This window comes from Amphiprion ocellaris, chromosome 5, assembly GCF_022539595.1.
Source record: "Amphiprion ocellaris isolate individual 3 ecotype Okinawa chromosome 5, ASM2253959v1, whole genome shotgun sequence".
NCBI lineage: Eukaryota > Metazoa > Chordata > Actinopteri > Pomacentridae > Amphiprion > Amphiprion ocellaris.
Window position 1 is genome coordinate 36,080,370 of NC_072770.1, and position 21,544 is coordinate 36,101,913.

The following is a 21,544-nucleotide window of genomic DNA, read 5'->3' on the forward strand; positions in this document are numbered from 1 at the left end:
GGAGTCTGGGTTTCTGAAGAGGCCTGGTCTTCCTGATTGCTGTTTTTGTGGCTCTTGGCCTCCAACTGTTCTTGCAGCTCTCTCAGCTTGCTGCTCCAGCTCATCAGAAATTCATCCAGCTTGCAAATTTTGACCTCGTTGGTCTGGGCCCGTTGGAGGAACTGCTCCTTTTCACTGAGGAGCTGTTGAAGGTGCCGGCCCATGTTGGTAATTCGCTCCATCAGATGGCTGTTTTCTTCCTTGAATGCATCCAAGACCCTGCTCAATCCAGCTGGATTACTGGTTGCATTTTGAGAAGCAGCTCTGAGCCATAGTAGTGGAAACTAAAATACTAAAAATGCTACAGAAATCTAGAAGTAATACAGCACTAATCTGTGTTAGATGGTTGCTTCTGTAGAGGATTTATCGGTCTTTCGGTGGTAGAACACTGTCCTTCAGAACAGTTGGTTGTAGTTTGTCGTTGTCTTTTGCAGATCAGTATTTTTTCAAATAGTAATTTGTTCTTTTATGTTGCCTGACTGTAAAATGCACAGTTATGAAGTATGTTTATTAACAGTTCTTATCTTCACAATATTGATATGATATGATATATGATATGATATGATATGATATGATATGATATGATATGATATGATATGATATGATATGATATGATATGATATGATATGATATGATATGATATGATATGATTACAAGGTTGATTGGCTGTTTCTCACGTCTAGGTCAGGGGCCTCCGAAGTGATAAGCTTGTTAATTGCAGCTGCAAGTGTGAGCTCTTGCTCTGTTGTTTATCTGAAGGAAATTAGAAGATAATTATATTTGTGAGACCTGTTTGGACTCGTTCTGTCTCTGCTTCTCTCTGCAGCTCCTGCTCTCTCCTCTCCTCTCTGCAAACAGTACGTTATTAATGCTGGAAAGCGAGCCTCTCCAAACAAATCACATACTGTAGCACCAGACACAGTATTATTCATTTGATGTCAGCCACTTGTCAGGATGATTTGATTAAAAGTGTGGTTTATGAATTCAGCATCTGCTGCCACTTCTCAGTGCAGGTCTTCCTTTTTTCTTTCTTTTATTTTTAATCCTCCATCTTGTAAAGTGTCCATCCTGTTTCTGAAAACTTAATAACCAATGTTGAAGAAATAAATTAGTGGCCACAGCTGATAGCCAACAACCATTTATGATTCTCTCCAAAGCGCATCATTATTTCATCAAACCCTTTGGAACCCACTGAGAGTTTAAAAAGTCTAAAATTGTTATTTGGGGGACCAGACATTTTTTTCTTATTCAAATATTTTTAATAAAATGAAGTTTTTAGATAAGGACCTTTTTAAATTTTGCTGTTAAAGACAGTTTGCAGTGTCCAGAGCTTGATGATGGACAAACTATGTAATAGTGACACTGTTCCTGAAACACTCCTGACATATCTTTACCTTTCTGTACTGTTGTTTTGGCCATCATTTGCACAGATATTGATACATCTGTAATACGCTATAAGTTGATCATAAGCCAGCCCAGTTTTTCAGTGAGGAGTTAATTGATTTTCATGGAGCTTAAACCTGCTTATAATGAATCTAAAGATTGGCCACCATTAATATGTGCTGAGGTAACACTGTCAGACAAAACTCAGCATTTCTCATCAGAGTGGTTATTCTTATGTATTTCTCAACTTAGAAAAAGTCATACATTGAAAATCTAAACAGGTACATATAGTCCAACACCATGTAAACTCCAGCTATTACTTTCTTCTCTATAGGTTAAACCGTTAGGAAATTTGCCTCAATAACAGCAAGAATTCTTGTTTTTTTTTTTTTTTAAATGTTGTTAGATTTTCTAGATAGAGTCATTTATCTGAAAGTGTGTTGCCTGTTTGAGTTTTATTATATCCATTTTCAGACAACTCAATATCTCTAAATCTATGATTGAGTAGTTCCCATCAAAAAGAAACACTTCTAGTTGGTTTTCAAAACTAAATTGAATCCCTCCTTACACTAAGTCAGTAAACTATCCAGTATGTGTAGTTTGAAAGAGCTGATAATCTCTGTTTTACTTAAATTACTCGTGTGAGATGAATTTCTATCACCCAGTGTCATGTTTGTTTTTCATCCATGAATTTTTCTCCTTTTTGGAAATAATCCTCTTGTGTAATAACATCTTTGCTGACTTAAACCACTGCTAATCTGCCCTTTATTCACCCTGTTTTTTCTGTATTTATGCGCCAGAGATGCAGAGCAGACATCTGCCCCTGTGCTGTCTGTGATGTAATGATGAGACAGTTGAGGTCTGAGCTCCAACTTGGTAAAATGGGTCATGGCTGGATATTGGCATAATTACCCGTCATTGACCAAGTTGTCCTTGAGCAGGAAATGAATATTTCTCTATTACGTACAGGGTCAGCTGATGTGTCCTTCAGGTTTAATACATGCCATCAGGATGGTGCAGACACACACAGGACACACTTGTATACTGTACACAAACAAAACGGCACGCACACGTTCACGTCAAGAGCATCCGAAAACCTTCGGGAAGAGAAACCTCCTATTTATTATTAAGTGTGACAAAATACATCTTCATTCTCCAGGTGTCAGTAATTGCTTTCAATAGAATGGCCTTGAAACTGATTCTGGTACAGTGAAAAGACGTAGATAGCAGCTCTGTCTTTATCCAGCGGTCCACACTGGAGAAGCACTGCAGCAAACCCAGCTACAGCAAATCCATCACAAAAACCACAAGCCTGTTAAGAATTACAATAACATTCCATCCATTCGTTGAACAGATCGGTCCCATGGCTGCCTCTGCATCTCAAAGTTTTCTTTATTTCCTTTAGCTATCCTTGAAGTCAACAGGGGGTTTACAGCCAGGCAGCAGTGTGGGGAAGCCTTAAATTTAAACAAGGTGCAGTTTGGCATACAGTTTGTCAGCCTTTTATTCAAGCATCTGAAGTGCAGTTTACACTACAGTGTGCCTTTTTTACAGCTATGGTAAATACATAGCAAATATTACAACTTGTCAAGCTACAGTAATAAAAGAAAAAGAATAAAATAGAATGAAGAGCTTGTGTTTACAATAAATCAAAGTAAACAAAGCCAGTAATGCGGCACCAGCAGCTAGTTCAACCCAGAGCACCCTATTACAATTACAAATTGGGCCTTTGAACGTAATCTTCTGTGAAGTCCTACAAGTAAATGTCTGTTTTGCCTTAATGGCAGCATGACCATCTGTGTTGCATTTTCCTCGTGTTGTTTTGGATCTTTCCACTTGCAGAAATGGCTGGTGTGTTGGCTTTCACTCATTCTAACTGGAGCCAGAGTCATTTAGTGTTTCACTTTTGGCTTGTAGCAATAGGAAAGTGGCACTACACGAAACATTTACTTTCTGTAATCTGACAGCTGTCTATAATTTAAAATTATACTATTTACCTGAAGTGTCACAGAAACTTTATTGGTAAAATCATAAAATTATCTGATGACCACACATCAATCATGTTGCAAATAGACGTTTTTAATTAACCTCTATGATGAGAGCCCGAACAATAGTGGATTTTTGTGGCTGATGCTGAATTTCAGGATATTGTTTATACATATATTAGAGATATATTGAAAAGGGAAAATGATGGGGGTCATTGTTTATTAACTTTCAAGCAATGTATTTCACAAATTAGTCAGCAACTTAATCTGAAGACACTATTTGACTCCGCACCACCGTCTGCTCAGCATACTCTGCTACATGTGCTGCAGACAATGCCGAGAGCATTGCTGTCTCCAGGAAAAAAAACAAAAAAACGTGATGCCTCTATTTGAAAATTCCTCCAAGCATATTTTTCTCTATCATGGCCTGTAAACACTCTTAAACGCTCTTAAATTGGCGTACTGTGGACAACATACACTCTGATACGGATATATTTGTGATAATCCAATATCAGGCAACCAATATACTGATCGGCCTCTATTATGGATCCATGAATTTTGCTGGTTAAATGCTAAGGTTTGTTTTTTTTCTTCCTCCTCTTTGTCCTCCTCCAGGCTCCCCAGCTTGGTACTCTGATGGGCGTCTACCTGCCGTGCATCCAGAACATCTTTGGAGTGATCCTCTTCCTCAGGATGACCTGGTTGGTGGGAATCGGAGGTGTCATTGGGACTTTCGTCATCGTCTTCATGTGCTGTGCCACCGTGAGTGTTTTGACTGCTTTTATTTTAGCTCTGGCTTGTAAAGACTGACCTTAGAGGAGAGCACACGAGGCAGCAGATGCGTCGTGTTACGAAGCTGTGCAGCAGCAAAAGATAACAATTATTAGCTTTTCTGAGAACAGCAAAGATTACGGAGCTGCCACAGACTGTGCAGGAGACACTATGTACTAGCATGTGCTTATATCATAGCAGTTATCTATTTTATTGCTGTGTTTAGATCAGGACATTTACAGACAATGCTGCAAATCAGTTCATGTATTTTCACATGGATGTGATGCAATACATTGATATGTCAGATGTTAAATTCAGTGAAGTAGACAAAACAGGCATCTCCATCTAGTTAGTTTATCCATCAATGCTTCCACAGTTGTTTTTCTGCAATGATAATAAAACAGTTTTTCAGTCTGTAAATGAGATTAGGCTCCACAATAGGTAGAGTCACCTCTGGTCTTTCCTATACAGGGAATCCGTGTTGTTAGAGCAGTTAGCAGTATTGAAGACTATGAGATGTAAAGTTGTTTCTCTTTGTCACATTACATACAACTTCAAATTGACTCTTGTCGACAGCATAAACAAAATTTAATTCTTGATGTACTAATCTGTTAAAGACATACATCTTTTAAATGTACAGTTATGTTTCTTTAAAAAAAGCTCAGCCATTTCCCATAACAGCTGGGTGCAGTAGTTTTTTAGCAAACACAGGTTCTCAGGCATTTCCGTGCATTTGTCGGGGACTATTTTAAGCCTCAGATTTGATGCACTATTGAGTACTTACAGCAGCGGGGTAGTGTAGCTCTGTGGCACACAGGAGTAGATTGAACGAGGCCTTCAGGATTCACAGACTGTACTTGTTGGTGGATCAATTTATTATTTAGAATTTGGCAATTGTATGGCAGTTGCTGGCAATACAAAATAGAGGATATTAAGAGCCGTATCCTTGAAAAAAATAAACAGCAAACGTGTGCATCAGTACGTATACACACCATGTGACTGCAATAAAATATGCAATTAAAAACCCTAATATGAAAGCTCACTAGAAATGTTAGCATCATGATTTCTTTAATTCTCATTTGGAATCATCTTTTAGTAGAATTTACTAAAACATCAGTTGTCCTATTTTCTACCAATACATTTCCACATACAGTTTGTAAGTAAGGCTCCTCATCGCTACCGGATATGTGGACCAGATCACGAGTTTTATAGTTTCATTGTCTCTGGGACATAATATCTATTTTTACTTGCTAGACTACTGACCCTGTGTCAAACCCTGCAAAGCTGTATTAAGGCAGCAATTCAAGCATTTAATCCTGTTTTAGCCAGTCTGATCATACTGGCCATTGCTAGAATGTAATGCTGCTGCAACCACAGTCATATGGCATTCGCTACGAAGGCTCCCTTTTAAGATTTCGTACCACCAGGCTTCCTTTGATGTATGCAGAAAGACGCTCCAGTTACATTTTATAGACACTACACGTTAAATCTGCACAGAGAAGAAAATGGATGATCACACACTGTGATGTTCTCTGGTTCCCATGAATGTCGTGCTACGGAGCTGCATTCATGTGTCACAGTGGCTTTGGACAAACACCTTGTCGTGGCCTTGAGATCCGGATTACAGCAGACACTGTCCCACAGGATGGACGGCGCTGCTGTCAGTGATCCGAGTGGCTGCTACAAGCTGATTGTGTTTGACTTGTTTCATGCATTTGATTGTCAGGGAACATATACTCTGCCTCTTCACTGGATGTCTAACATGGTATGTGTTCTGTAGAGACCATGTCCGCTTATTTCACCTGAAGTTCCTTTCTGTTGAAAGCATGACAACAGCCTGTGTTAGAGCTGTAATTACTCAGTTTGAAATTGGCTTTCAACGAAGGCTTTCTTATTTTATCATATGGTGAAGTTAAATTCAACCCACGTGGTGTATGAGCTGTCAGAGCTGCAGATATTTTCTGTGGTTTGCACTGTGCGTTGTGGCAGGACTGTATGTTGGTATGTCAGAGTGTTTGTGCAACCTAGATTCTCCTCTAGCACAGAGTGTATTTATAGAACAACCCCCTCAAATCCCAACCATAGCAAAGTTGCCTGCACAGACACACTGCTTCCCAATCACATTTCTCTGTGACAGTATAGAGAGGGCTTTGACACAGCATGCACACTATGTTTTATACGGTTATTTTTTAACATATTTGTAGACTGATATGGCATGTAAATGCATTGTTGATGCAGATAGAAAATACAGATATTCACCAACTGAACAGAATGTCATAAGAACCTGAGTTTAATGTCATTGTATTTTTTATTTCCTAAAAAAGAAAAGGTTTTGTGAAGCTTCTGCATAAAAAATATGGCACTCAGTTTTGTGGTAAAAATAGCAGAGAGAAAAAAAAAAAGCCTTAAAGATCAAAGCTTTTTCAGATTCACTTTGACAGGAAGCCATGCAAATACACACAAACACACTTAAATTTCCTGTGCTCCATTTCCTCTGCTTACACACACATTAACATTAAAATGTCCTCACACGCATAGACCAGCGCAGGTTTAAACTCTCAAAAATTCCTACACCTCTCACAGTTTCTCTCTCTCACACACACACACACACACAAACACACACACATTTCTTATCAGTCACACCGAGCTCATTGCAGAGCCCCGGGGCGATAAGCCTGAGCGTGAACGGTGTGTGAGAAACCCCCACCTCTCTTCTCCTGAGCTCCTTACATAACACATAACCACCCAGACCTCCAGGGGTTGCCAGCAACACACTAGCGGAGTGCGTGTGTGCATGTGTGTGTGTGTGTGTGTGTGTAGTTACATGTGCGCAGAGATCCCCCCCACCTGAGTGAAATCCACAGGACTTGGAGTGCAAAGGAATCACGCATGCTGTAGAGCTTGATAATCTGCAGCGTGACCCCATGTTTTATTCACATGGTGGGATAGAACTGACAGCGCACTTTTCATTAGAAGCTCAGTCCCGGCTCATATGTGTGGCCACTAAAGCCGCTACTTTTTGACAGAACGTTGTAAAAAGGCGGCGGCAGCACTCTCGGACGTTCTGAAGATCATTATTATATGAAATATGTGCCTCCGTGTGGAACGGCTCCGACACATTAGACCATTAACCATGAAATTATGCACACAGCCAACCATTTTAAAAGTCCGTATATTATAGCAGACGGCGTTTTCTGAGGATATTCAAACATATGCCGCGCGTGAATTTTTTCATCCCGGATAATGAATGCGGGCTTGTCACCAAGATAAAATGAGGTTTAATATTCTGGATGGAAAGTCGTCTGTTGTTTGGCCTTCCTCATTACTTCCAGGTCTTGAATCCAAATGCTGCGAGGGGAAGGGTGGTCTGCCCTCCGTCGTGACTCATTTAAATGCTAAGGATGCTTTTCTCCCTTTGTCTCTTTCATTTTTTAGCCTCGTCTCTTTCGCTTCCTCAATTTCTCCAAGCCTTTTCTCATTTTACTGTCTCATTATTTCCCTTTCTCCTCCTCCTCTACCTTGTGTTCTCCATCTCTCCCTCTCTCCCTCCCCTCCCTCCTTCTTTCCACCTACCATCCAATTTTTGTCCTGCTTTGCCACCTCTCTGCTCCTCTCACAGCTGCATCTCGTCCTCTTGTGTTCAGCTTCTACCTTATCAGTCTGGAAGTAAAAATCACCTGCCGTCTCCTTCATCTGACACTTTTGCCTTCCATGGTATACGATAATCCACAGGGGTTTTAAGTGATAAACAGCACACTGAAAATAGACTTCTGCTGTCCCATTGTATGTGAATTGATGAAGTCGTACTTGACAAAACTATTCTGCTTTTGTGTAATGAAGCATGCTAATGAAGCACGCTCTCAGGGCAGCGCAAAAGCTTCATTCCTGTCAAAACCAATTTCTGCTCAACTCTGAGGTCGACTAAAGGCCAAATCAATTTGTCTCTAGGTTTGGGAAGAAACAGACCGAAAGTGTCCTTCGCAGTCTGCGCTGGGGAAGTGTGTCGTCTTGCCGACTTTTCTTCAAAAATGAAAATTAGCTTTCTCTCCAAATACATTCCTCGGGCTCGTGTGTAATCACGATGGCTTAGCAATTATTCAAGCTTTGCTGCCATTCAGAATGCCTTTGAAGGAAAACGTTCCCTTTGTCTGATATGTAAGCTGTGTGCTGTTGTACCTCATGTGGATGAGACAGATGGCAAGGCGGCAGAATCTGACGTTGTCTGCTGGCATGCTTAGAAGCCAGAGGTCCTGTGGGTATTTGGGAGTTTGGAGGCACTGACTCCAGGCTTTTATGGAGAAAGATAGCATTAGCAAAACCAGAGTACAGGAAACAGGAAACAGAGTACATTCTCTCACACAAACCATCACAGTTTTAGGTTACCTGCATCGCCTGAAAGTGGGACGATAAAACAGGCCACAGGCTCTGGGTCAGTGGGAAAAAAGATGCTGCACATCCTGCCTGCTGCAGCAGAACGCTGCTGCTTTTAGTGGCAGGCGATCCACCAATCAGCTGCTGATTCAGACGAGAGAGCATCAGGAGACGCGGTTGGGCTCTTTGGCCATCAACTGTCTGAACCAGGAAAAAAATGAAAATAATAGAACTGTTTCTGTGTCAAATTCTGTCACTGGATCTCCTGTAGCTGCTTGTGATTCTGTGTTTGAAGCAAGACCTTCTGACATCACTGCAAACTTTGCAGGACGGTCAAAGTCATCTCCTGTGTTTTTGACAGCAGCTGATTGATGATGCTTGTTAATGTCTCTGTCTGCACTGACGCCCACAGGGTCACGTGAACTAAAAGTAGGACGCTGCTAAAAGTAAAGGTAAAATGACCAAATGGGATTTCACCAAAAAAGAATTTCATCCACGAGATGTGTGTCAAACAAAATGACAGCAAGACCATCAGGAGTTAACCAGAGAATGTGAGTTAAATTATCCGTCTGACTGGAGACAAACGGTTGAGTTCTAAGGCGTCATGTTTGTTACTGTGTCTGGTGTGTGTTGTGTACCATGCAAGCATGTCTTGTAGCAACAGTTATCACTAAAAAACAGATAAACTGAGAATTATTGTTTGCCCTCATTCGTTTCTACTTCTTATGTCTGTCAAGCTTTCTGTTCTCACACAGCACATGATGCCATTGACAGTGATAATGCTGGCAGATTTACTGCCCCAAATTCTTAGTCATTTTTCAAAACAGTGGGATCTTGATTTCACACACACAGGTAGACAAAAGCAGGCGTCTCATTCCTTGCCAACTACTGCTGGTATTGCCAGCTGAAATCACAACAGTCACTACCACACTTACATAGCTTTATTATCTACTCAACAAGATAATTACAGATACCTCCATGAGCGCTGTTTGGAATAAAGAGCTGGTGAAAAATCTTTAATATGCACTTGATGGTTGCATAAATGATGCTGTGCTAAAAGACTAAAGCTCCGTGTCTCGGGAAGAACATCCTCACCAGCTGCCACTCAAAGCAGAAGCCTGTTTTTGCAGGCTACAGCTAAACAGCCCTTGTAACACATAGAGTAGGATGAAAACACATGTAAGATCAGAATAATGCTGCATTAGCAAGACATGCTAGTGTTTGCAGTTTATGTTCCAGCGGATAGACACACACTTTAATCATTTCCTTACGACTGGGCTCGTGTTGTTGGGTTTGGAAAGTCAGATCTATGATTGGACATTTGCTCAGGATTTAGTAAAGTGCCTATTATTATTACACAATGCATATGTTAAGAAAATGAATATATAGCTCATCATACTGTGTTTTTACTTTAACTTATTATGACATCTGTGCAATTTAGAGTCATGCATTACCATTGTACAGTGCATGCTGTTTGCTACATTACATATGACTAGAATAGAATATAGAATAGAATATGTTTTATTAGACCCACAAGGGGAAATGTGCAACATCACAGCAGCAAAGTATCAGTAAGAAAAATCAAAAGAACACATCTATAAATGAAAGACAAAAGATATATACACTATGAATAAATAAAACTGAAGAACACAGGGATACTAACAAGACAAATTTAAGAATGTATACACAAATGAATTGCATATTTTTAGGTGTATTTGGACATGACAGTTTGCTAACCGTCATTAAGTGAGTGTGTGTGTGTGATCTGTTGGGAGTAGTTCTGATTATTGAGTCTGATACCAGCAGGACTATATACTACCGTTCAAGAGTTTGGGATCACCCAGACAATTTCACGTTTTCCATGAAAACTCTTTTATTCATGTGCTAACATAACTGCACAAGGGTTTTCTAATCATCAATTAGCCTTTCAACACCATTAGCTAACACAATGTAGCATTAGAACACAGGAGTGATGGTTGCTGGAAATGTTCCTCTGTACCCCTATGGAGATATTCCATTAAAAATCAGCTGTTTCCAGCTAGAATAGTCATTTACCACATTAACAATGTCTAGACTGTATTTCTGATTAATTCAGTGTTATCTTCATTGAAAAAAAAGTCCTTTTCTTTCAAAAATAAGGACATTTCTAAGTGACAACAGACTTTGAATGGTAGTGTCCATTGACTCTGGCTGACTGTATAGCCTTTCTTTGTTAATTCAGTCCAAACTAAACCTAATTTCTAAAGTACTAACACACTAAAGACATAAATCTTTTCAAGTTGTTCACATATACGTAGATGATTATATACATACATTAATCCAATTTGACTGTACTAGCGGTGTGACTCCATTGCTGGGTTTTGTTGTGTGGTGATTCAATGATTGGGTATGCGACTGACTACCTCTGCGTGGCTGCTGCCCACATCAGATAAAACACTTAAACAATTACTGTCTTATCTGCTGTGGTGGGAGAAAGCTTGTGGCCTCATTATGACCAGATTAGAGAGAGGAGCGGAGTCCTGCTCACTCTTCCCTCCTGATCGTCAGCCCAAAAGACCCTCAGGTGACACTAACCACATTATGGTCTTCACAGAGACGGATGTAATGACAGTCAAACATAACCAGCGCGGTGTCCTGTGGCTGGAAATCAACAGACTTTCTTCTATTGCAGGTGGCACCTAAACAAAATTAGTGTTAATAATGTGGAAAATGAGAACAGTAATGCAATTGTTCTCATGTCAGGGGAATGAAGAGCAAGAGCACCACAAAATGAACAAGGATTATTATCACTGATCACTGAATAATGCAAATGTATTACACAATCAGTGTTATTTTTAGTTTTCAATGCGGTCATAAATAGCAGCAGTTATTGTAGTGCATATTTTACCTTTTTCATTAGAGATAACACAGTAGTGCTGGTTATGATTGAAACTTTACCCAACAAAAACCCACATTACACAAAACACTGCATATGCACTATTTTGCAAATGTGAAAGCTTTCTTAAACGGTAGAGGCTGAATCAGTTAGAATTATATTCAAAATTAAGTTCTGAATATTGAAACAGAGACTTTAACAGTAAATGCATTTGCAGGTAATGGAATAAAAAGATGGAAAATAAGTCAAATAATTACAGCAGTGAAGTAGTATTCATAGCAAAATTAAAAAAGTAAAATAGTTTGAGCTGATTTCTCCCAGCCTGCTCTCACATCTCCTCCTCCTGCCTCTCTTTCTGTCTTTGTCTTTCATGTGCAGACAATGTAAAAAAAAAAAAAAAAAAAAAAGACACTCAAGATTCAACAATAGCGTTTGAAAGAGTAATGAAATCTTAATACTGTCAAACACACCATCTCTCTCTCCCTTCTCACTTTGTCATTTTTTATCCTGCTGGCCCATTCTTCCACTCACTGCATGCATCTGTCCCTCTCTCCCTCTGCAGGGCAGCCAGGCCTGGCTGTTAGTGTTGCAGAGCTCCACTGTAGCATGCCCTTACATTTCTTATGGTGTTTTTCCTCCCACTCGGTGCCAGAGTTGCATTAGAGTTGTCATTGGCTGTATGAATGTGCTCTGACAGCTGTTGACAGGCCCTGTGGCATATTATTTATCTAATCAACAAGCAGGCAGCTGTAACATTTAGCACAGCTGTAAATTGTTGTTGTCCCCACATACACTCTGTACAAGCGGTTGGACACATGTGGTGATGAAGGACATCACTTAGAGGAAATCAAGTATGAGGAGTTTACTTCTAAAAGTAGTTAAATGAGAAAAAGCGGAGGTGATTGAAGGTGATTTTTACTTAATGGTGGATGATGTAGCATTTAAACATCCATCCATCCACTATCTATAGACGGTTTAATCCTCATTAGGGTCGCGGAGAGCTGGAGTCTATCCCAGCTGACTTATGGTGAAGGCAGGGGACACCCTGGACAGGTCACCAGTCTGTTACATACGGAGAGAAACACCCATAAATGATACTTTTATAACTTTTCAAGCCCTGAAGACACAAGAAACTTCACCAATCAACACTTTCTATTCATATTGTATGCAGGTTATTCTGGTGTAATTTTCTCCTGCTCTTCTGTCTTTTCCCCTCCCTCTCTGTGCAGACCATGCTGACTGCCATCTCGATGAGTGCCATCGCTACCAATGGAGTAGTGCCAGGTGGGTGAGCAGACGCCGGCACCACACAGTCATCACCGTTTGAGGCTGTCCGCTTCTAAATTTCTCTTTTCCCTGATTGCTTTTGGCACATTTCACCCAGCGCAGCTTGATATCTCCAGAAACATTAAAAGCTTTAGTCTGGGATCTTGTGCACTTTAGCTTGTCGTCATGCAACACTATTTACACAAAATAAACCCTCAGCCAAATGCTCGCCATGAAGATCTAAACGTGCATGTTCAGTATCTGCATGCAGACGTGTTAATGTACACGTACAGCGTAGCTGTGTGAGCCTACATAGTAATGATGGCCTGCCTTCACCAGTTGGTGTGCATACAGCAGGGGTCAGAGCAAATTACAGGCTTGTAGAGAAGTGTGGAACTGTATGCCAATTATAACTGTCTCTGTTATAACTGGTGCCAGCCTTTATGCTGCTGCAAAGTGCTGATTAAGGTCTTTTATTTATCTTCACTTAATTTATTTGCACACTGTTATTCACAAATACACAAATATTGTAGTGAGACACAACGATAAGAAGTATTGGAAAGCTGTATGACTAAAACAAAGTAGGAAAATCTGACAAATGTTTCAAACTGTTTTCCATTATTGATCTACACAAGTCCTTTCTTTAGTATTAACTCATCACAGCTTCACAAATTTGGACTTGCTTGCTTTTCTTTGTTTTGAGTTGGGCTTTTTGCTGATACCAATAGATTCATGTGTTCAACAGGTGTTATACATCTATTTTGTTCTCTGATAATGATGAAAAATCACACATATACCTGCATTCAAACATATTTCTGAGCGTTTCTGTTGATTTTGCAGCTGGAGGCTCCTACTACATGATATCCCGCTCTCTGGGCCCTGAGTTTGGTGGAGCAGTGGGGATCTGTTTCTATCTGGGAACCACCTACGCTGGAGCCATGTACATCCTGGGGGCCATCGAGCTCCTCCTGGTAAGAAACATCCTCCAGTAATGTTTCTGTCGACTCCGCTCTCTTTCTTTTTCTGTCAGCATCCTGGTATCTCCTTTATCTTTCACCTTTTTATTTAAAAAAATAAAAATAAAAAAGGATCTGTCGATGATATTAACAGAGAGATAGAATCGGGCGGAATGTACTTTGAATGAGCGAACATTAGTGTCAAACAGAGAGCCCCGAGTCAGACACAAGCAGTTAAAAGTGAACTCAGCCCTTCCTGTCCCAACAAATCAGTGAATGCTCAGATAGTCACATGACTCATCAAACAGTGACGCATTCTTCTGTAGGAGCATTTCTTATCTCTCAATGCATATTTTACATAGATAGATAGATAGATACTTTATTAATCCCGAGGGAATTTATTTTGGGGAGATTCCTGTTGTTTTGAGTGAAGGAGAGATACTTCTATAAAGTGCAGTCCACTTAAAATGACGTACATTTTAGGCTAATTCATCCACTGTGTTGCTGATGATCTAAATGGAAAATGACAGGAGCTGCCAGGTTGGTGGAAGACGAGCACTGAAATCACAGCTTTTCCTTCCCCGCAGTAAACTCTCAAACCTCATACTTTGACAGTTTTGTCAAGGTGATGACACCGTCACACCCACAACTTCATGAGGAGGTAGTAAGAGCAGAATATGACCCCTTAGATTAAATTATCTCGGTAATGCATAAAAGATTTTGGCACCATGTTGCTCCGGTTCAAAGAAACGTTGAGCCAGTACTGGAAATGGTTCAGTGATTAAAGGCAAGGAGCCAAACATGACCTAGCAGCACCGAGGTATTCAACAATCAATCACTGATACCTCCTGAGACTTTGGCTTTTCTTTCTTTCTTTGTTTCTTTACAAAAGCATTAAAATGTCTTTTGTAAAGCAGACCAACCTGGCCTGTTACTCCAGAAAATCACACTAATCTTTCTTCACTTCATTATTCAGTCCGACTTTGTGCTTGTGTTAGCCATTTTCTTTTAGGGATTCATGAGTTTGGTTTGTTTTTTTTTTATGGGGTTTTTTTCTACAACTAATCAAGACTGAAGGACATGCCAGTCTCATTGACATAATTCTTAGTAGACATGAAAATGGTAGCAGTTTTTTAGAACTGTCATTTCAACAATGCATTCTTGGAAGCACGTTTTCTTGTCAGATGTTCGGTCAAAATACTGATGCCATTACATGTGTGTTGTTTGTTAATGAAAGATTTAAAAAATGGATTTGGAATGACACAGATGCGGTTTAAAGTAGAGCTGCAACAATTAATTCTTAATCGATTAGTTTTTAAGTATTACAGTAATCAACATCTATTTTAAAATGGTTTGACTTCTTTGATTAAGTTTTTAAATGTGTCCTCTGTGCCAGTGAACTGAATCTCTTTGGACTGTGGACAGAATATTATGTTTGAGGGTGTCATCTGAAGCTTTGGTTGTATATTTCACCAGTATTTGTTGTTTTACCAAGCAACTAAACAATTACCTCAGAAAATAATCAACAGATTAATTGACAATGAAAACATTCATTAGTTGCTGTCCCAGTTAAATGAATGAATTAGTGAGCTTTTGAGGCTGTTTCCCCTCATTTCCAACCTTCATGTTAAGCTGAACCAGCATGTTAAGCATAGCTGGTGTCAGTCCTCTTATTATCTGTAACAGGAGTGGTATTTTTCTACAATTTTTATCACGACAATCACAGACATATGCTCACTTACAGTTATTTCTGCAGCAGCGTTTCTATAACAACCTGTATCCCTTGTTTAATGCCATCCAGGCTTGTCACTATTTTTGTTGCTCGGCAGCAGGAAGATGATCCCCTTATTTTTAATCCCGCCTCCAAAGCTCTGATTGGCTCAATTTTTCTAATCAAGAAAAACAGCTGTCATTAAACACTCGGTCTGCAATCAGCAAAAAAGAAAAAAACAAACCCCTCAATATGTGGTATGAGCGTAGAAGGAAATGTGCTGCTTTTTCCAGACCAGTAAAATGTCATCTAGGAAGAGTACACTATGTTCCCCTCCAAATAAATGAAACTTAGCAGTGCCACGTGTTTGTGGAAATGGACTTCTCCATCAGTTTATTTTCCTCCTCACTGTGCTTTGAAGCTATTTTTTTCTCCCACTATATGTTCTTCAACGTGAATTTTGAACAGTTGATGAAATGAGGGGATCTTTCATCCTGATCTTCATTCTCTTCCTCCTCCTCCTCCTCCTCCTCTGCCTTTTATACCACACTTCTTCCACTGCATCCCCCCATGCTGCATGGAGTATTGGGTAATTATGCAAATACTGCATTAGTGAGAGATCAAGACACTGGCGGAGTAACAAGACCATTCCTTGAAACAGCTCTCATCATTTTGGTCCACTGATATCAACATACAAGTGTGTGTGTGTGTGTGTGTGTGTTTTAATTTTTTCATTATTCTCTTACTGGATGCCTCTAATGGATATGCAGAGTTTGATCATGCCTGGAGGTTAATTTTGTCTTCTGGGTCAAAGCTGGCTTAGTTTCCATTGTAAAATAACAATCCCTGCAGAATTGTAAGGAGCGGATCTGGAGAAGGCTGATTTGAATATGTTTCATCCTTCCACCCAAGCCAAGAACACAAACTGATGCTGCTATTTTAGGAAGCATGAACAGTTCACAGTGAAGCAGGAGATTTGTTTGCCTAGTGATATGCTGTTCTTAGCATCAGATCAGCTTCCTCCAGCCAAAGGGCCGGAGTTAGCCTCGACTTGCAGCTTGTCCCTCTCACTTCCCTCGTTGCTCTTCATGGTGATTAAAACATTTTGCGGTGGAAACTAAGTGACAATGTTATAAAAAGAAAGAAATCCCCATGCTTATGTAACAGCCCTGCCATGAATCATCTAAAGCTGGTGACAGACACTGACAGGCTAATTAGGGGTTTACTGTTTTATATATGATGGGACTATTCTTAGATCGACCCGTAGTAAAAGTGAACATAATGGCAGTTAATTTCAAATATTAATACCATGCTTGAGTTCTTTAATTAAGCTGAGTTAAAATAGCAGCCAGTATTATGAGCGCTGCTTCAAGCTCCAGTAGAGGACAGTTAATGTGAGCATCACATGTTTTCACACTTCACAGAGTTGCCCTCCTCACTCACCTCATCTCTCACTTCCTTTCTCACCTCTTTTATTATATATCTTCTCTTTTTTATATTAAATTCTGCAGTAAACAGTGAGCTAGAGGGGCAGGTTTGTGACCTACAATCTGCCAGTTTGAATCCCCAGACAGGCCGGTAAAGTGAGGATGAGTAACACTCACACTCTCTAAACAGCTACCACCAAGATGCCCTTGAGCAACAATGAGATTGTATGGAACCTTTATGAGAAAAATGCAGGTGAGATTTCCCTGGATACAGGGGGGTAAGATAATAATATTACTTCAATCTCTCTGCTTCAGATCTACATAGTACCCAAAGCGGCCATCTTTCCCTTGGAGGGCCTGGAGGGTGCCGAGGCCGAGGCTGCCCTGCTGAACAACATGCGTGTTTACGGGACCATCCTGTTGACCTCCATGGCAACCGTGGTGTTTGTTGGCGTGAAGTACGTGAACAAACTGGCCCTGGTGTTTCTGGCCTGCGTCATTCTCTCCATCCTGGCGGTCTACGCCGGCGTCATCAAGACCGGCATCGATCCTCCCGACTTCCCGTAAGCAGCAACACAATCCAACAGAATATAGGAGGAGCAGATGGACATAACCAGAACCCAGACTACCACACATCTGAGCACATGTAATACTCATGTGGTGTAAGATAGGGAAGGAAAACAAACGCAGAAACACATGCTCGGTTTGCAGAACATGTCACGGCATCACATAAATCAATTCGTGGACTCTAGGCCAACTCTTAATTTGGAAGCTTGTGTATGTTTACCTTTCCAAGTAATTGTTTTTAATCAGTTATTGTCATAGACTGCTGTTCCTGCTGTTCCTGCTTCCACCCCTGTTCAGATTTTGTCCAAATATACCCGCTAATGCATCCTGACTGGCATCAGTTCTGTGATTTACCAGTCCAAAGGCTTGGAAACTGAGCTAAATTAAGCTGACAAGATCATGTCACTGGTTTGCAGTTCTGGTCCGCTTCACACTGAAATATAAGGATTAAGATGCTGATGGATCAGCAGTTACATAAAACATTGTTCAACACACTTGAGCAGATTTTTAACCCCAAAGTCTAGATGTGTTTCTACCATCATAAATCTCTAAATCAGGGGTGTCAAATTCATTTTAATTCAGGGGCCAGACCAGTAAAATCATAGCATGGTAACCTATAAATAACCACAACTCCAAATATTTCCTTTGTTTTAATGCAAAGAAGTACATTCTGGAAATACTCACATTTAAGGAATTATCTTTGTACAAAACCTCATGAACAACCTGAAATTTCTGAAGAAAAATAAGTTTGATTTCAACAACATTATGCCTCAGTTTATCATTTACACATTACAACTTCCAGATCACGAAGTGTCTATAAAGGAACACAACAATTAGTCACAGGTATCTGGAACTGAACAATATAGCATTTTACTTTATGATCAAAATGACAAAAATAAGACCAAAAAAGACAAAAAACAACAAAAACAAGATAAAATACTACAAAAAACACTGCAAAATGACAAAAACAAGACATGAAACGACAAAAGCGAGAAACAAAACGACAAAAAATGAGACAAACGACATGAAAAAACAAGACAAAAAAATTGCCAAAAAAGTTACAAATCGACAAAAAATTGGACAAACAACAAAAACAAGACAGGAAACTACACAAATGACACAAACGAGACAAAAAATGACAAAAGCGAGAAACAAAACGACAAACAGACAAACAACACACACAACACAATGTTGTCTTGGGAGCTGGTGCTGCTTGAGGCTGCTTTTAATCCTGCTAAATCGCTTCAGTTACTTTTCACACCTGTAGAGTTTTTGCACCCCAAGTTAGCAAACTGCTCATTGAAACCAATTACAGGCAGAATGTGACATTTACACTTTACAAAACAAGTCATTACAAAGTGCGTACATGCAAACATGTTCTTTCTGCCTTTCTTTCCTCCAGGGTGTGCGTCTTGGGAAACCGCACTTTGGTGTGGAAGACATTTGATGTCTGCGCCAAGACCATTGAAACAGCTAATGGGACGGTCACCACCCAGCTGTGGAGCATGTTCTGTGATTCACCTCTCCTCAACGCTACCTGCGACAAATACTTCGCTTCCAACAATGTGACTCAGATCCAGGGCATCCCCGGGGTCACCAGTGGAATCCTGGCAGGTTGGTTCATTCTTTTCTGCCAATGCATCAGTTTCGTACAGTGAGCACAGAAATGCTGTCTCTTGTTTTTGTTGTGTTGTGGTGCTGAGTCACTGAGAATTCACTGGTGGCGCTGGGATTCTCTCCTAAAAATATTTTAATGCACTGTCATTGTCTTAAAGAAACTTTAGTGGCTGTCACGTGTAGCTCTGCGCTTCCTTTTCCCCAAATGTCTTTTCTAAATGGGGAAACAGAAATATCTCCAAAATGCACTCGTGCTGCAGATTTGCTTTTCAGGGAAAGGGCAAAGAGGGGATTAACAGTAAAAAAAGGGACTAATGAAGTTATTAAAGAAAGCTGTCCATTATATTTTTGGCTGTGTTAGTTGGTTAAATTGCATTAGAATGTGTTTTAGTGTCTTGCATATATAAAAAGCAAATGTAAGCATTATGCCACAAAATGAAGCTCCATTTTCACAGTATTACGATTTCTGTCATTTCGCAACAGTTGCCTCAGTAGTTCATTATGTCAGGTTACATCTGAGGTGCAATTCTCACTTTTTCTCAAAAGAGAAGAAGCATCTGCTCTGACTATGCCGTCAACATCACTGTTTCTCACTCCACCTACTGTACATGTGACGAGATGCTGCAAGATTAAACCGCCTCCTTTGATGAAAGTCTTTCCAGGAAATTTAGATAATGATTTAGTTTCACAAAGACAAAGCAGGAGAAAGCAGCAGAAGCATTTGCATTTCTTAGCCGTGGGCTCACTGAAACCCCAGGCTACAGAAAGCCCAGAGCTAACTTCACCTTGTTTCACTCTGGTAATTAATAGCATTAAGGATTCACATATGAAAGTCAGAGCCCATGGTTAATACGGTGCCCATAAAAACAATTCTCTCCTTTACTGGCATCCATCAGTAAAATGGACCCTTTAATGTCACAGTTCATGAGACACTTTTAAAACTGACTGGCTGCACCAGTGATGGTCGTGTCCTGTGATGTAGTTTGCATTTTAAAGTTGTAATTGTTTTAGATAGTGTATATATGTCTTATTTTGATATTAAATGTCTTCTTTCTGTTGAGTAAATGCCCTTTTTCTATTCTGTATCACTTACAAAATATCCTGTTACAAAAAATTGTACAGTACCATTCTAAAGTTAGGGGTCACTTAGAAATATCCTTATTTTTGAGGATTAATGTGGTAAATGACTATTCCTGCTAGAACTGGCTGATTTTTAATGGAATATCTCCATAGGGGTACAGAGGAACATTTCCAGCAACCATCACTCCTGTCTTCTAATGCTACATTGTTAATGAGCTGTTTGCTATATATCTATATAGCTCAGTGGCATGTTTTTTGTTCTTTGAAATCCCTGAAAAGTCGCGGTTTTATCTTTTGATGGAAGACAACATGCATGTTCCCCATATTTGAGCTTGAGCCTAATCCTCCTAGATGTGTGAACATCAGAATCACTACAAAGCAACTCTTAGAAAGCTTTTATTTTGTGCTTATTGTTACACTAATATAATAGCATCAAACTGTCCATCCCAGCTGACTTAGAGTGAAGGCAGGGGACACCTGGACAGGTAACAGTCTATCACAGGTCTACACATAGAGATGAACAATCACACTCACATTCACACCTAGGGACAGTTTAGAATCAAGAATTAACCTCAATAAGTTTTTGGACTGTGGGAGGAAGCCAGAGAAAACCCACATAGGCACAGAGAGAACATACAAACTCCATGCAGAAAGATCCCAGGCCCACGCCAGGACACGAACCAGGGAAGCTGGAAGGCGACGCTGTTAACCACCGAGCCACTGTACAGCCCCTAGCATCAAACTAATTATGTAAAAATAGCTACAGGCTGATAGCTGAAGAACCACACAGCACTATTTATGCTAGTCATAGACTCATTTCACAGCTGAAACACGTAGCTTAGATGGCTATATGGAATGAGAACATGTTCTACACGTTTCTCTCTGAGTGATTCACCTGATTCTACACTATTCTTGCATATCCAGAGAACCTGTTTGGGAACTACTACGAGAAGGGGGACCTGATTGCCAGGAAGAACATGGAGTCAGCGATGGACCAGGACGACCCTCTGACCAACGCTAACCGCTACGTGTTGGCCGACATCACCAGCTTCTTCACGCTGCTGGTTGGCATCTACTTCCCGTCTGTGACAGGTAAAAACCTTAACTGTTTTCTCAGCTTGGATGGATGGATGGATGGATGGATGGATGGATGGATAGATAGACTATAGATGGATGGATGGATGGATGGATGGATAGACTATGGATGGATGGATGGATGGATGGATGGATGGATGGATGGATAGACTATAGATGGATGGATGGATGGATGGATGGATGGATGGATGGATGGATAGACTATAGATGGATGGATGGATGGATGGATGGATGGATGGATGGATGGATGGATGGATGGATGGATGGATGGATAGACTATAGATGGATGGATGGATGGATGGATGATAGACTATAGATGGATGGATGGATGGATGAATGGATAGACTATGGATGGATGGATGGATGGATGGATGGATGGATGGATGGATGGATGGATGGAT

General features: G+C 40.3%; 1 protein-coding gene across 4 annotated transcripts in view; it reads left to right on the forward strand.

The window, feature by feature from the left end:
* The window catches only part of slc12a5a (solute carrier family 12 member 5a), a 183,486-nt gene that overhangs the window by 141,914 nt on the left and 20,028 nt on the right, over positions 1 to 21,544 (forward strand). For all 4 annotated transcript variants that reach the window (XM_023293988.3, XM_023293989.3, XM_023293990.3 and 1 more), the window contains exons 4-9: positions 4,023 to 4,169; positions 12,654 to 12,708; positions 13,531 to 13,661; positions 17,100 to 17,347; positions 18,754 to 18,965; positions 20,973 to 21,140. In XM_023293988.3, coding sequence (XP_023149756.2) covers positions 4,023 to 4,169; positions 12,654 to 12,708; positions 13,531 to 13,661; positions 17,100 to 17,347; positions 18,754 to 18,965; positions 20,973 to 21,140 — 961 coding nt within the window. The remainder of the gene's footprint in view (positions 1 to 4,022; positions 4,170 to 12,653; positions 12,709 to 13,530; positions 13,662 to 17,099; positions 17,348 to 18,753; positions 18,966 to 20,972; positions 21,141 to 21,544) is intronic.